The sequence below is a fragment of the Triturus cristatus genome, chromosome 11 (assembly GCF_964204655.1).
Source record: "Triturus cristatus chromosome 11, aTriCri1.1, whole genome shotgun sequence".
Taxonomy (NCBI): Eukaryota; Metazoa; Chordata; class Amphibia; order Caudata; family Salamandridae; genus Triturus; species Triturus cristatus.
In genome coordinates this window covers 1,047,644,259-1,047,661,663 of record NC_140594.1, presented here as the reverse complement: position 1 = coordinate 1,047,661,663, position 17,405 = coordinate 1,047,644,259, and the positions used below count along the sequence as shown (strand labels likewise).

The window sequence follows — 17,405 nt, the reverse complement described above, 5'->3', positions numbered from 1 at the left end:
GTTTACATTTTTAGATCTTGTGTGTGCCCCCTATTACCCTTGGTCTACGCCCTGATGAAGGTGGGGCTCCTTTGTGGGCCCAATACCGAAACGCGCGTTGGCGCTTGATTCGATGACCTTCTCTTCTCTGAAGTTCCATCTGGCTTCCTTTGGATGAGATACAAGCAATTCATCCATTTGAACACCATAGGATCATGTGTGCTCACCCACAATGTGTTTTGATGTTATGAATGTGGTTTTGATTGTATGTATGTATGGTTGAGTTTAGGTTCTAGTGGGGTACCTATTTTGCTACTGGATTAATGTATATTTATTGATGTATTGTGATTGTTTGGATTATATCCATATATGTTTTTTGTATGATGAATATATTTGTATAAATTGAAAAATGAACTTTACCACATAAAAAAGTAAAATAAACATGAAAGGTCTATCCTTATACCTTTAACTCTTCTTGAGTACCTTTGTCCCAGTTTTGTCTTGTTCTTTATCAAGGACCTATTTATTAGGCCACAGTATAGATTCTCTGAACCGGTTTTGTTCTCTTTCTGAAGTACTTCGCATCTGGAAGATCTTCACGTCTTTATTTCTTTGCACCAAAATCTTCAACGCATCAACATCGTTGCAACACTTTCGCTGCCCTGGGTGTCGCATCTAAAAGGTACATTGACTTAAAGTGTCGCATTTAGGAACTTAAGAGAACTAAGCTAAATTCTACCATCTTAAAGTAACAGTATTGTGGATTTTTGTCATTTAATGGTCTTGTGATAAATCTATATAAAGAATACTTATTTTTGATATAAAACTTGTGTGGTGTCCATCTGTAGTGTTGTCATTTGATTACTGTATGTGTTCACAAATGCTTTACACACTGCCTCTGAGATAAGCCTGTCTGCTCGTGCCAAGCTACCTAGGGGGTGAGCAGGGGTTATTTTAGGAGTGTACCCCTTTACCCTGACTAGAGGCGAGGGTCCCTATTTGTCACAAGTGCATACCTGTGCCAACTAGAGACCCCCAAGTCTAACAGTGAAGTTGGAAAACAATGAAACATTTAGTGCTTCCAACAATCGAAAGGTGAATGAAGTGAATTTTGCATTGGAAATAGTTACGTTTCCAGCTACCAATCAAAGGGTTTGCGAAGAAAGAACTTCTAAAATGAGTTTATAGAAACACATATTACTAATTCAAGGCACAAAATGGCACCCTCTTTCATTTCGCCCACTTACGAGGAAAAAAAAAAAATGCAAGCCATTATCTGATAAGGTGGCTTCGTTAACTTGCTTACTGCCAGTAAGATGGCTCAGTGAGTGAAACGCTGTAAAACACTCTTTTGAAACCAGGCAATGCCAAATCATATTTCTGAGGTTGTTAAAATGAGTACTCTTAAATGAGCGGTATTCAAGCTATTTAGTCAAAGTTATTATTTATTCAGTTAGTGAGCATGTCTGATGCAGAGACAGTACTTATTTTGAGCCAATGGTTGCCGGTTGGGGGCACCGCACTCATTCTTGGGGACAGGCACTTAGGTTTTCTCGTCAGCAGGGCTTTAAGTGGGCCGAGTCCTGCCGGTGCTCAGCATAGGCAGTTCTAAAAAGCAGGTGCTGAGACAGGTTTCTACCGGGCTCTCCATTTTTACCCTCAGCATCAGAGCGAGAAAAATATCTTAAATCTGCAGCAGTACCTCGCTTCCCTGCCTTTGAATTAACTTCCAGAGACTCGTTATAATACTTTCACAGTCTCAACATTTCAGAACGAAAGCATTTTCAATATTATATACAACAAAGACATAGTTGTTGTTTATTTGTCTTTTGCAACTAACACCCATTGACAAAGCCAATAGTTTTGGCTTGAAGGTGTAATGTTACTTGTATTATATACCTGGATGCAGTACAGTGACAGAAGTAGCAAAATACCAGTCGGTTGGCACACTATGCTAAGCACAGATTTTTAGCTTACCTGTTTTAAGTCATTACCTTAATTAGATCTGCCACGCCCCTTTGAGGGACCTTCCAGGTTTTTCATCTCACTTAAAGCCCTGCTCTCGGACATTTCCCGAGAGTGAGAGAGGGAAAAACACATCAGGAAGGGAGAAAGCAGTAGCCTGCAGGAGTAAGATAAAAGGGCAGGGAGTGTCTGGTAGTGGATTAAAGAGTCCTGCGTGTGGGGACTAGAATTTTAAAGCCAAAACCAGGACATTTCACAAAAAGAGAAGAAGGACAACAATTTTACTTCAAGAGAGCGCACAGGATGACAGTGCTTCAAAGCAGAGAATTACAGAACAGGCAGTAAGAACATACATACAATGCACTTTTTAAACCTAGTAGCTTGCCTGTCAATTAAATTGCTTTCTTGACACAACTGCTAACTATCCCTGCTTTGTAAAACATAAAAAAGCACCTCCTGCCCTTTTCAGTTGGCCCTCTCTAAAAACCAGGACATGAGCTAATATTCCTGAAATCTGCCGGGACAGATGGTGAAAAAACGGGATTGTCCTGGCAAATCTGGGACGCCTGATCTCCTTAGTCCTGAGGTAAATTCAGGACAATGCTCCCTTTGTATTCAGCAGGCCACCATGGGCATCAGTGCATTAGACACCAGCACTCATCATTTTACAAATTAAATACTGTGCAGAGACCCTAAATGTATTTTCTTGGCTTTTCATCTTCCAGAAGGTGAGAATTAGTAATACAAATGAAATAATTTTCTTACCACGGGTTGACGGTGGACATCGGCTACACGGTAAAGGCCGAAAACATAGCCTTCATCTCTGTCTTTATTGATCTCTTCCAGGGCCAGACCTGCTTGAAATACTGTAGCGTTGCAGTCTTCGGGAATCAGAGGCATGGGGGGGACGGGGGGCACAGAGCTGAGGGCACCGCTCAGGAAGAGCAGTGTGAGACATAGAAGAGGGACAAACTGCTTCATGTTCTTCAAAGTCTGAAGGAGGGTTCTTTTCACTCTCAGCTGTTGAACTAGCTACCTTGAGGGCTAACCCTTAAAGTGAATAAATGCAGCTCAGATTGACATGTTTTTATACAAACACATTATTCAGAGTTGAATGCAGCCTTGACGTTAACCACAGCTGCACCAGCACAGTTTTAAGTAAATGATTGATGGGTGATGTTTAGTCAAAGTCATGTGCCACAGGTCACTTTAATGCAATACGTCAGCTGCTGATAACAGTGTCCCAGTGCTTTTGTTAATATTTCATCAAATCTTTTCCAACCAAGTTCCCAATCTCAGGGCCTAGCTGCTTTTGAGTCTTTTAAAGGATTTCATCATACTAGGTCAACTACCAGTAATAATGCAAGTATCTATTTTTTTATTAAAATGATCGATATGATTAGTGCCTTCCCCTGCCTGGGTACCCACCAATGACTATGCCACACACAGAGCTTAGTATTACACGTCTTTATTTCTGTGAGTGTAACTGCCTACTCTGCATTCTAAATCAGCCTTCATTGCATTCCGCTCCAACACTTACATCACAGCTCTACAGAGTCCATCAGGAGCCAAAAGGCCCTGTGATTGCTAACTCGCAAGATACTACATCTCCCCCTCTGCTTAATATTTTGTTTAAAAATTTACTAAGTATATACTCATGTACAATTAAATATCTTCAATCAGTCTTTTTGGTGCTTGAATTGTTCAACCTGATCTTGTCATTAGAAGTTGGGAACGATCACAATCAATGTCTAAGGTCTGCGTTGACGAAGGAGTGGCAACAGCAGTCACTGATGTTTCAGACCCAATCCTTCTTTCAAAATGTATATCTGATGAATGATGAATTAGATGCCAAAAATGAGAAAGGTCTCTGGTAATCGACTTGCCAGGGCACTGGGCAGTCACTATGTGTCCCCTTGAAAACACCAATTGAAAAGGTTTTGCATCAAATGGAGCATCAGATTTTCTTTTCTGCATCTGGCGAGCAAGTACTCACTCTCGTTTCTTAAAAACAATTTTCTTTGCATGTCATCTTTTGTCAGCATACACTTTCATCTTTTGTTTATGAAAGAAATCCTTCTCACAAGTTACGTTTTCGTTGTTCTCTCTCTGATTGGTCCCATGAGGTATCTTGGTTGCCATTGCTTTCTCGAACATCAATGTCACAGGACTTTCATCTGTGGTCAAGTGAGGTGATGAACCATGAGCTCTCAGGGTAGAGTTTAATACAGTTTTTTAATTGAACTTCTCAAGAGTAGCATGCTGCACTGCTTTCTTTAGCGTACTCATAAAGTGCTCAACAAGTCCATTGGCCTGCGGCCACAAAGCTGTGCCCTTTTGATGCTTTATATTCAGGATCTCTTAGAAATCTTTGAACTCTCAACTGTTAAAAGGCAGGCCATTGTCAGATTTCAATATAGCTGGAACATCCCATGTCGCAAAGATGCCATCTAGTCCCTCAATGGCTTGGTCTTGAGTGGTTGATGAGAGCTCTTCAATAAGGGAAATCATGAATATTCATCCACAATCACCAGCAGGTGATGTCCATTGTCAAGTGGACCGAAAAAGTCATTGGCCACTCTCCCCCATGCATGCTTCGGGAGTTCTGACATGTTTAAGGTGTGTTTGGTAAGTAACTTTTGTAGAAAGGCAGTTGCATAGATGACAGGCCTTTAATTCCTTTTCAACCCACTCATAGAAATACGGAAGCCACCTCGGTCTCTCGAAGAGCTAACTTTGTGGCAACGATTCCACAATGTCCTTCTTGGGCCACCTCAATCATCTTCTGTCCCAGACTATCCAAAATCGGGATTCTTAACCATTGCAGTATAAGTCCTTCCTGAGTTATGGACAGTTCATCCAAGACATTTTTGTATTTTTGCTATTCACCATCACTGGAGAGAGGTTGAGGGTGTTGATTCCATGACTGATGTGTAGATATATCTTTCAACTTTAGCATGTCACTATCATGGCTTGTGGCAGTGATAATCTGGGCTAACAAAATCACAGCTGGTGTTTTTGGTTTTACAATGAAATTGATATAGGCTTCTGTCGACTTGGATGGAGTACTGTGACCTTGTATGGGGGCTCTTGAAAATAAGTCAGCAGGGTTCTGATCCTTCCCTAGACGATGAAATTGTAGTCTTGAAATCCTAGTCCCCATTGTTCAATGAGAGAAGGCATCTTGACATTTGGATTGCCAAATATAGTCAGTAAAGCTTGAGGATCAGTTACCAGCATAAAAGTTTTTCCATACAGGAATACATGGAAATGTTCACAAGCCCATACCACAGCTAAATTTTCTTTTTTAGGTTGTGAATATGCATGCACTGTTTGGGACAAAGGCCTACTTGCATATGCCACAATATGCCTTCGTGCATTTGGGTGTCCTCTGTGCTGTGCAAGAATTGAACCTAACCCAACTGTGCTGGTGTCTACAACAACCTCTGTATGACACTTCTGATTAAAATATGCCGTATCAGCAGAATGTTTAATGGCTTGTTTGATTTTCTTAAAACTTTTCTCACATTCATGTGACCAATGAAATGAAACATTTTTTTCATCAAATCTCTTAATGGAGGGGGCATGGCTACGTGCTTGAACGTGATAGCCGCGTAGTGGATCGGCTCCCGCAGCTTCACCCAAATTCTTTCATATCCTGACTCAAATAACCATTCCTCGGAACTGGGACACCCGCAAAGAGAAGCCTCTGGACTTTACAGACACGAAGGGCTGCCTAAAGCACTCGTTCGCGGCTCTGACACGGCTCACCAGAGGAGGGGCCTGAGCGATATTGCAAGCCGGGGACTGTAGTGAATGCCGGAGCTGTGCTGGTGAGGGAGACCAGGGTGCGCACACGGCTGTTCAAACGGCCGGCGGGAGACTCCTTTTATCCGGCGGCAAGCGGTGAGTGGAACGGAATCGCCCTCCCCTCCCCTGCTGCCTTCTCTCGCTTAACCCCAAGACAGATCTACGCCGATCCTCTCCCTAATTTCACCAAGCGCGGCTGCCATTATCGCCGAGGACGCCCTGGCAGGGGCGTGCGCCAAGCACAATGGGTACTGCCGGTTTGCCTCTATGAAGTGCTCCACATACCGATGAAACCTGATCGCCGCTGTTAGAGATTTAGTACTTCCCACAAAACTCAGAACTCCTACAGTGCCAGAGTGTAGCTGACCAATAAGGCGCTTGGCACTGGAGCAACTACCAATTTGGGGGCCTCACCTGCAATAACCAAACCAACTCTAAATATTGAGTGATCTCTGAATACCAGATAAACCTCTCTGCGGCGATTTACGCTGAACGCCACTGGTGGCCTGGGCATTGCAGTGTGGTCAGAGGGGGACGCCCAGCACAGTGGGTGGCGCCGTAAACCTAGCACGATGTCCAACGCCAAAGGTACCAAGGTGCTCTTGGTGAGCAGACTGGACCACTTTACCTATCAAAAAGCGAACTCCCCTGAATCTAGGCCTGGGCTAAAATTCCGTTCCGCTCACGGAAATTGTGATAATTTGACATTTTCGCGTTCCGTGGAGAGCGCGAAAATGTAAAAATTTCCGCAATCCGCATTTTACCGGAAATGTTTTGCTTGCTCGCGCTGTAAAATAATAGATTCTCGCGTGCGCGCGATCTCCTTACCTGAATCCCCGCGTTCGCCGACAAGTTTTCCCGATCCGGTCGCGTTCTCCACGAGATGTTGGATTGTTGGTAGCCATTTGCGCTGTCTCACGACAGTTCGCGCCCGCAGTAACGTCATTCGTCGCGCGATCACGTCTTTCTTCTCGCGATCATGCACCGCGAGACAAGTGAAAACAACATGGCCGCGCCCGTGAGCAACCGCATGGGTAAGTTGGCGAGCCGCGACTACGCAGAAAATACCGCGGCCGGGCGGGAAAGAAACTTCCACATCTTCGCGATATTTCCGCGTGTTTGCGGAGATTTTTAACATTTTCGCGATAATTTGCAAAAGTGAATTTTGTAAATTCCGCCCACCCCTCCCTGAATCAGCGACCAAAGAGAAGCCGAGCACTGAGGCAGGGAGTACACCTCCTGAGCACACCCTGAAGGACGTAATGGACGCCATTGCGGGAGTACGAGCTTCAATGGAACAGAGCACTGACGCCATAACGGTGGAAATCACCCTCATCAGGGCAGACCTCTCTAAGATGGGCGACAAAGTAAAACAACTTGAGGTCACTTCGTCTTGTCTCGTGGATGATGTATCGCAGCTGCAAAACGAACTCCGAGATCTTCAGGCCTTCAAGAAGCAAGCGGAAGACAAGCTAGACGATTTTGAAGGGCGCGCCAGAAGAAATAATGTGCAAATTATTGGGGTACCTGAAAAGGCAGAGGGACTGGCGGTGGACCTGTTTGTTGAAGACCTCATCACGAAACACCTATGCCCCAAAGGCCTGTCACGTTTATTTGTGGTCGAGAGGGCCCACAGAGTACCAGGTGGAAGACCAAAACCGGGGGTGCCTCCACAGCCAATCTTGGCTCGTCTGCTGAATTTCAGGGACCGTGATGTAATCTTGCAGAGCGCCAGAGTAGCCCCGCCACTCAAGTACAATAATGCCACGATTTCCTTTTTTCCAGATTTCACCCAATATGTACAGAAACTCAGACGTTCCTTCCTTGCAGTTAAGAAGCAGCTCCGAGACAAAGGAATAAAGTACTCAATGCTCTTTCCGACTCGCCTACGTGTGGAATCCAACGGGAGGGCCTGGTTCTTCGAACACCCTGAGGAAGCGATAGACTGGCTGGAGTGCTGGTAGGATGCGAGAGACCATAATGCCAAGTGAGGTTCCAGAACAGACTGATTAAGGAGAGGCTGCACGCACTGACTGGGTAAGATGCTTTTCTGACCCTCACACAGGTTGGAGAAGAGAGACACTGATGGGACGCTGAAGGCTGGCTTCTTCCCCTACACCCTGGTCGGGAAGTGCTTACACAGAGGAACATTTGGACTCTAGGGTGGCCTAGCTGAGGACACAACTTAGACCTTCAACTTTGCGGTTTGGGCGGGCTGCGGGGGCGATTGTTCCCCATAGTTACCTTCTTTTATGGTTTGCAGGTTGGGTGACAGGCAATCTGCACAGTTATTGTATTTGAGCAGTTCGGAGCTTACAATGCAGGGTAGCAGGGAGGGGGGATTTGGGGTTGGGGAGTGGGAAAAGTTCGAAGGCTTTTTCTTGTACAGTTTAACTGGTTGTTAATCGAGATAAGGCAGCTAGATATTTTGCACTCTATACACATGCATAATATTCACACACATGCCCGCACAGTTAAAACTACTTAGCTGGAATGTTAATGGACTCGGAGATAGGCTAAAGCGTACATTGGTCCTCCAGTACCTCAAGCGTCACTCCCTGGATGTGGTGCTTCTTCAAGAGACCCACCTGAAGGGAATCACCTGTAAAGCCCTCAACCGATGGGGCTATAAGATGATCGCTCATGCTGGCTTTACCACCAGCTCACGAGGGGTGGGTATCCTCCTGAAAACCAAGTGTCCCTTTACTCTGCAGCATACACGAACTGATGAAGGAGGTAGATACGTGGCTGTCACGGGAAGGTGGGAGGGACACACCCTCAATCTAATCTCAGTCTACGTCACCCCCGGCCTCCAACACACAACATTCACTGACCTGGGGTTGCTGCTCTTGGGACTCCCCGAGGGTCTCCTCCTGGTAGGTGGGATTTTAATGCAGTAGTTTCAGGCTCTATGGACCGGCACCCCCCGAGAGACTTGAATTCATCGAGCCGCTGGCTGCCTGATTTTCTTGATTCCCTGGGACTAACAGACACGTGGAGGGCATTCCACCCCACCAGTATACAACACACATTTTTCTCTGGAGCTCACAAGAGCTTCGCTCGTATTGACTATGTACTTACCCCCTCTACACAAACGGCTTATATCCGGGAGGTCAAACTTCTAGCTAGGGGCATCTCAGACCATTCCCCCCTGTGGGTGCAAATGGGGTTGGGAGAAACACAGACAGGTGGAATCACACCAATCAATCCATGGTATCTGTGAAATCCGCAGGTCAAGAAAGAACTCTTAAAGTCTATTAGGTGGTACTTTCGGGAAAACCAGGGCTCGGTTGAATCCCCACAGACACTATGGGAGGCATTTAAATCAGTTGTTCGGGGTAGCGCCATATCTCTCATAGCTGGGACCAAGAAAGAGAAACACAAAGAATTGGAGAAAATTGAATCTGACATTTTAGACCTTGAGAGGCTTTCGGATGGGGATCCATCTCCGGACACACTACACCTCCTGCACCTAAAAAGGGAAGAATACAAACACATAGCAACAGATAAAGCCAAGGAATGGGGTGCAGAAAGAGATGGTGGGATCTATGAATGAGGAGATAAGGCCGGCAAATTGATCGCCTGGCTTGATAAGAAAGAAAGAGCCAGCAGACGAGTTTCCGAGTTGACGGTCGATGGCGGTAGCGTAATTAGTGACCCCATGGCATTAAGGAAAGCATTTGCAGAACACTTTAGTACAATATACAAATCCACATCTCCCCTGGGGGAGGAGGACTCTAGAGCCCTCCTGCAAGATATTAGACTACCTACACTCTCCCCTGATGACAAGTCATACCTAGACAGCACTATAACAACTGAAGAGATAGTGCAGGCCATTCGGAGTCTTAAACCAGGGAATGCCATGGGTCCCAACGGGCTCCCCATCGAATTATATAAGTTATGCCCAGACTTACTCTCCTCGCACCTGAAGGCAATGTATGAAGAAAGTAGAAGTATAAGCACCCTCCCACCGGACCAGCGTCTGGCCTCTCTGGTAGTTATCCATAAGGAAGGCAAACCTAGGGATCTGTGCTCTGCGTACAGACCCATCTCCCTTCTCAATGTGGAACCCAAAATCCTCGCCAAGCTACTTGCAACCAGGCTAGTTAAGGTCATAACTAGTTTAGTACATGCTGATCAATCGAGCTTCATGCCTCAGCGGAATACGGCCCTTAACCTACGGCGAGTACATGGTGTATTGGGTAGGGTTGACACAATCCAGGAAGACGCCATTATACTGTCCCTAGATGCCTCGATGACCTTCGATACCATAGAATGGCCATATCTCATTGCGGTGCTAGAGAAGCTGGGCTTTGGGCCTACCTTTATATCCTGGATCAGACTGCTGTATACGACACCGCAGGCACAAGTAGTAGTGAACAACAAGTGCTCTGAGGCCTTCGAATTGAGCCGAGGCACCCGTCAGGGGTGTTCACTATCGCCATTATTATTTGCATTATCCCTGGAGCCTCTGGCGGCCTGGATCCGACAGGATCCCTTATTCGAGGACTAACATGGTCAATGGATTGGGAGGATTGCTTCTCACTATTTGCAGATGATATACTTCTTTTTTTAATTTCCCCCCGTAGGTCACTCAGGAGTATCCTGGACATTTTTGTAGCATTTGGGCGACACTCCGGTTTTTCGATTAATTGGGATAAATCAATAATGTATGTGCTTAAGGGCGCCCCCCCCGTTTATTTGACGATTGCCCCATTCAGACCACGGACGGTGGATTTCGTTATCTAGGAATATTTGTTACTCCTGCCCCTAAATTATACTATGCGAGAAACCTGCACCCGCCTCTCCAGAGGCTGCGGCGAGACATTGCCACCTGGAGGACGCTGCCTCTCTCACTTCTTGGAAGGGCAGCTTTATTTATAATGATGTCCCTACCCCATTTCCTATATGCATTGTAAAATGCGCCCAATCCAGTGCCAGCCAGTTATTTTAGGGAAATTGAGGGTCTTCAGAGGGACCTGATCTGGAACGGTAGACCCCGCATAGCACATAAAAAATTGGTCCTCAACTGGTATGATGGTGGCATAAGCCTCCCAGATATTAAAAAATACTACTGGGCTGCCCTACTTGCAGCCATTAACCAAGCCACTTACCGTGGCCCCCATGAACCAGGATACGCCATGGATAGATGGCTCCTGCCGGGCGGGAACTTTAATGTAGCACTGTACTCCCCCCGCAAAAAATTGTCGCTCACTGGCCCAACCAAACATGCGGTAAGGATTTGGCTTGACATCCAGAAAAGTCTGGGTTGGAGGGATAGACTAACTCTTGCCACCCCTCTGTGGGACTCGGAGCAACTAGGCCAATTGAGGGCCTCCAAAGGTTTTGACAGATGGGATCTAATTGGCATATCTCGTATAGGTGATCTCTGGTCCAGGGGAGAGGTAGTACCATTTTCGACATTACAACAGCAATATGAAATGGCGGGCACAGAATTCTTCCGGTACTTACAGATCCGCCATGCCCTCTACGCGAATATACCAAAGGGCACTTCGCTCCCTGATTCCTCCCCGCTGGAGGACAGACTCCTGGATGGCTACTTGCCGGAAAAAGCTGTCTCCCTTACATATAAGCAATTGTTACACAATACCCCTGACCCCCTTGAGAAACTTAGGGAACACTGGGTGGCAGACGGCCTTGAAATAGATGATGAGTGGCGGGAGGCGGTGGCATCCCCCTGGGAGGTGGGTATTTCTGCCCGATTGCGACTGATCCAACTCAAGATCCTACATAGGATTTATATCACAGGACCACAGTTGCTGCATATGGGGAGAGAGGGCGGGAATGAATGTCGTAGAGGGTGCGGGCAGATAGGCACGTTTATGCACATCCTTTGGTAATGCGACCATATTCAGCGGTTTTGGCAAGCAATACATCAGACCTTTAGGATGGTCCTGAACAAAACCGTGCACCTGAAGCGAAGCGTTGCATACTTAACATATGGGAGCCTACTGACCTTAACACCTCCGAGAAAACCTGGGTTACTTTGGGTCTTACAGTATGTTTAGAGAAAAGACTGCATACACTGCAAGGGGCTGTCCAAAAAAGTGGTCCTCAATTTGGGGTGCCTGGAATGCTTACAGAGGAGACATATGTGAGGCACCTTTGGTACCAGCAGATGACGAGGACCTATCTCCTTAAATCCAAACTATGGAACTGTCTGGCAATGCAATACTGAAATTTGCTATATGTGTATTGCAGATGATTAAAGCATTGTATCTCTCTATTGCTATGCCACTGTCTCTTCGTTTTTTTCAATAAAAAGAATTATTTTAAAAAAAAAATCTTTTAATGGAGCACTGACAGTGGCAAGGTCTTGTATGTATCTGGAACAGTAACTGGCCATGCCAAGAAATGATGCACTATGGAAACATCTTGTGGGGGATTAGTATTTGACAGCACTTGTACTTTAACAGGATCGGGCATCATACTCCATTCAGAAAGGTAATGGGCAATTTTGTTTAGCTTTGTCTTATGGAGCTCACACGTCTGCATTCAAAATCAAACCTGCATCAGCAAGTAAATGACATATTTGTGCTAGAGCTTTATTGTGAAGGTCTTAAAACCAATGTCATAGCTATAATTGAATGCATTCATAACAGGCTGTATGATACGTTGAATGGCATCTTAAAAAAGTTCTGCCGAAGATGACACACCAATATGTAGTATTTTGTATCACAACAAACCAACATGTGTAGAAAAGGTTGTAATGTACCTGCAATTTCTTCCGAGTTCCAACTGATGATAAACTTTATTGAAATTAAAGCGGGATAAGAACTTTGCACCATTTAATTGTGTTATCATGTCAGCATTGTGTGGACCTGGATGTCGTTCTAGTTCAATTGCCTTGTGTGCCTGGTGCATGTCAATACATATGCATACAGCTCATTCACTGGCCTTTTTGGGCACTACCACTATGGGAGAAACCCAGGGCATTGGATCAGTAGAAGGCTTAATGATATCATGCTTAAGTAATGATTCAAGTTCTTTTTTGACAGCATCTGGTAAATGAAAAGCAATTTTCCTATGTCTTTGAGAAATAGGACAGACGCCCTCATTAATATGGAACTTTACTTTCATAGTTTTATGCTTTCCCAAACCATGAAACAATGAAGGGAGTTGTCATGCTATTTTGTAGTGAGCATTCATGTTGTAGTCCACAGAAATCAGTCCCATATCAGCAGCTGACTTGACGTGTGCCTTTAAGCACATGGATGGGTGATCTCTTGTTGGAAACAGGACGCTTTATCAATAGGATGGAGTAGCCGCTTAGTGTTATCGGGGCATTGTCTGTTGGGTATAAAGCCGGACTGGTCCGGCCAAATTAGCCCTGTCATCAGAGGGTTCAGCCTCGCCACTAGTATCCAGGTGAACAATTTTGCATTGACATTTAAGAGCGAAATCGGTTTGTAAGACCCACATAGTTTCTCATCCTTGCCCGGTTTCGCGATTACCGTGATAGAGGCCTCTAACAAAGACAGGGGAAGTCACGATGGTCCTGTGATTGCATTAAGCACCTTTGTGAGAAGAGGGGCCAGCAGACTGTAGTATGTTTTATAGAAAAGGGCAGAGATGCCAGCTGGGCCCGGAGACCTATCAGATTTTAACCTAACTATCGCGGATATAACCTCCTCAATTCTGATAGGAGCATCTAATTCTGCCACCTTGTCTGCCATCACCCTAGAGACCTGATCTCCCTGTAGGTATTCCAAGATGGGCTTGGAGAAAAGCACCTGTGCCGTATATAGGACTTTATAGAATTCCCCAAACCGGGCCGCTATTGCCTCATACCCCACTATCCCTTCCCCCATTTCTGCGATCAAAGTTTCTACTGTATTGGCCTGTTGTTGTGCCTTCAATTTATTCTCTATAGTAACAATGGGGTAACCTTGTGTCCCTCAGAACCTGGGTGTCTATATGGAAAGATACAATGGTTCTGTTGGGAAAGAACAATTTTTTCACAAATGGCAGAAAAATCATAAATTATCACGTCTATTCAATACGGTTGGAACACAGAAACACAGGCAAGTGTGCGCTCTCAAAAAACGATTTTACTCATTGTTAAATAGCGCAATCTTCATATGCATTTATAAGGCTGTCAATATTCAGTGCAAAATCGTAGTGAAATAGAATATAGTGAAAAGAAGTGCTCAGTAACTGTGGTGCCGTGAGTGTCATATATACAAGGGTGAAAGTAGATTCTGTACAAGTTATCAAAAGAAATAAGCTGAAAAAGTGGTCAGAACAACAGAAAAATAACAATGTCTCCGGTAAATAGCACAATTGCTTATATTTTTGAGACCGAAAGACTTGATAAAGCTGAGCCATACACTATCGTCGACGTTTCGACCCTGACAACAGCGTTATTAAACAAAATGACAAAGCGGGTCTTTTTTCAGGACTATGGAGAAGGATGACAGCCCATCATGGGGGTGAAAACCCTTGGAGTGTCCTCGGTGAGTGAAGGCTTCCAGTAGTCTGGTGGTTTCAGGAAGACTCAAAGATAATGAATCAATGCAGTTTCTGGAAGACTCAAAGATAATGAATGAACACAGTTCAAGAGGTCGTGTGAATCTCGACCGTTAATCACACGAGCGGCTGTAGTTGTAAAATCAGCCAGTGAGTGAACCAAAACAAATTGAGTCCCCCAAATACGTGCCAGTCATGAGTCCTGCCAACGCGTGGGCCAGTCGCTCTCTCCACTCACAAGGACGTGGATCATGGGTGCGCCCGGCCCTCGCTCCGCTAGACCGCCGCAGCCTCACCTCAGTGCTGGGTTGGCGGGTCTGTTCTTCACTACCCAATGACAGCAATCAGCTCCTGGTCTCTCTCCTGTTGGCTTGCCACCAGCGTGGCCCCTGCAGCAGATCCCGGATGCTAGCTGCGCTCCTTGAGCTCCCTGCTCCGATCAAGGGCCACAGTCCCCGGGAGACCGGCTTCGCTTCTCCGGCCAGCTCAGGTCCGTGCCTCTTAGTTTTTAGGGCATGGGCTAATGGTCCCAGGGTCATATGTATCATCATCTCCATTTGCGATTCTCAAATAGCGATTTTTTGAGAATCGCTATTTGAGAATTGCAAAACGGGATGTGTTTAAAAAATCGCACAAATTTTGCGATTTCTTAAAATTCCTTAATTGCGATTAGCAAATTGCGAAATCGCAATTAAGGAATACCTTCCCATTCATTCCTATGTGCCAGGAGGCCCATAGCAATGAATGGGAAGTCCTTCTCAATTTGCGAATCGCTATTTGCTAATCACAAATTGAGAATATTTTCAAAGGTGCAAGGGTGTCATGATGACACCCTGATGCACCCCTGAAATCAGCATGTGTGCACATATGGCGCACATACATGCCCTAAGGTCATGTATGTGCACCGCATGACACTTTGAAATATGCAAAAAAGTGCACATTTCAAAGAAATCGCAACTTACCACCAACTTGATGTTGGTGGTAATTTGCGATTTCTTAAGGAGAAATCGCACAACCTGGGTGCGTGTTACATTGCATTTAAGAAATCGCAATTTGCGATTTCTTAAATGCTTACGCAAACTTAAGAAATCGCTAATTTAGCGATTCCTTAAGATTGCGAGGCTGAAATGCCTCATACATTTCCTTTTGCGATTTTGTATTTGCAAAAGCTGTTTTTTTGCGATTCGCAGCGTTTGCGAATACAAAATCCTTTGATACATATGCCCCCTAGTCATTTTTGGAGGGCTGTCGGTACTGTATTAAGCTTTAGGCCAGCGGAGGGCTGGAGAGAGGCAAAGAAGAGTCTTACTCATCTGCCATCTTGGCCACGCCCTTCATTTAGTGGTTTTTTGAGATATTAGAGGATAAACAAATTTGAATATCTTGATGTGCGAAGACTTTGCTAATAATGATGATCTTGTGCAGAGATCTGATTGGCTGCCAGCACTTCAAACAGGAAGTGTTGGCAGCCATTCTGGGACTCGGCTTCAGCAGAGTCTAAAAAAAAAAAAAAAGGTAAAATAAAGAGAAGGGGACAGGAAAGAAATACCCTGACCCTCTAGCCCTGGTGCTGGGGCCCTCTAGGGACCAGGGACCCCGCCAAGGCCAAAAAGCATTTAAAAAAAAAAAAACATTTGGCATGGAAATCGCAAAAATTAGTGAATTTGCGGCAAAATTTTAGAAAAAAACAAGCACGGTCTTCTGCGCTTGTTTGAAGATTTGAGCCCGGGTGGACCAAGTCCCGGGGTCTTATTTATATACACGTCATAGTTGCTTAATCACAATTGTATTTCTTGTGTCATCCTTTGTAATAAGTGAGCCCTCCCCCCAGCTCCAGACCTACTCTCAGATTGAGCTTTGTCCATAGTGTGTGTGTTTGTGGTGCCCTCTTCTGTATGAAGAGGCGTGCACTAGTGGGACATGGGGAGGCAGTGGACAGAGGTCAGAACCGCTCTGAGGATGTAAGGAAAGATGGATGTGTGTGTGGAATCAACGCCACTGTTCTCTCTTGTTACCTTCTGTCCACAGGATCAAATCCAAGCACACTGCAGCCCTGGTCGGCCCCCTGAGCAGGATTAAATCATGTAACAGTGATATCTGGCATTACAGCGCCTAACACCAGCAGAAACGCTAAGTTAAATCCACATTATCATTGCAGATGATGCAGTGGTCCACAGGGCAGCATTCGCCAGTGGGATTGTTGAGTATAGTCTGCAGGGTGGCATGAAGGTGGCTGCCTGACTTCAGAGCTGAACTCTCTTCTCACCCAGGCTTGCTACATGTAAAGAACAAGAAGAGGTCATACTAGATCTCCTTCGCCAAATGGTGCATTTACCTTTGCATGCACCAAAAGCTGATCAAACAGATAATGCCCGTATTTTTTGGGCTTAGTTTCTTTAACTTTGGAGAGAATAGTCGACGCTTGTTGACTATTTCTTATGTCCCCAAAGATGCTGATTTTGAAAATATCCTCATGGATGCACTTCCTTGGCATCAAATGCCAGATATGCAACCCCAATAGCAAGCGATGGCATCTTTTACATTGATAATGCAGTGCATCAGGACACATACGTTTTTAAGGTTGTCTGTTTCCCCATCCCCAGGTGAGGCTGCAGAGCCTGCACAAATGTATTTATACTCATCGCCCTGCCACTCCAGGCAGGTCTGACAGCTAACTGCTGTCCAGACTCCAGAGCCATTGGTTACAATCCTGGCTTCTGTGCATGTCTGTGTTGTGTGATCTCAGGCACATCGCTCTGTCTCCCAGTGTATCAGTTTGACAGGCCGACTTAGAACTGGGCTGTATTTGATGTTAGACGGTGAGTAAATACCTGTGTATTTACATCATACATGAAGGATCACAGGCATAGAGCACATTCTCCATGAGGTTTGGTGTCCAGGGTTGGTAGGAGTACCAAGGCTCCTTTCATCTGCCTCTCTTCGGGATGGTGGAGGACGGGACCTGCAAGGTGACTCCAAAAGCTCCTCCTTTGGCACAGACAAGTGATGTCATGAGTTGGGAGGGGAGGGAGGGGAGGGAAGGAAGAGGAAACATTAAAGACATTGCAGGTTTTCCGCTCTGGGTGCACACACACACACACATTGTCAGCAACAGAGGAAGGGGTCAGGTTACTGCTGAAAGCTCCTCATGCATAGGGTTT

The 17,405-nt window shown here is 45.4% G+C and overlaps 1 protein-coding gene across 1 annotated transcript in view; it reads right to left on the bottom strand.

The window, feature by feature from the left end:
* The window catches only part of LOC146785922 (fetuin-B-like), a 76,547-nt gene extending 73,492 nt beyond the window's left edge, over nucleotides 1-3,055 (bottom strand). Inside the window, exon 1 of the mRNA XM_085635320.1 lies at nucleotides 2,710-3,055. Coding sequence (XP_085491446.1) covers nucleotides 2,710-2,925 — 216 coding nt within the window. The 5' untranslated portion in view covers nucleotides 2,926-3,055. The remainder of the gene's footprint in view (nucleotides 1-2,709) is intronic.
* Nucleotides 3,056-17,405: the final 14,350 nt, after the last annotated feature.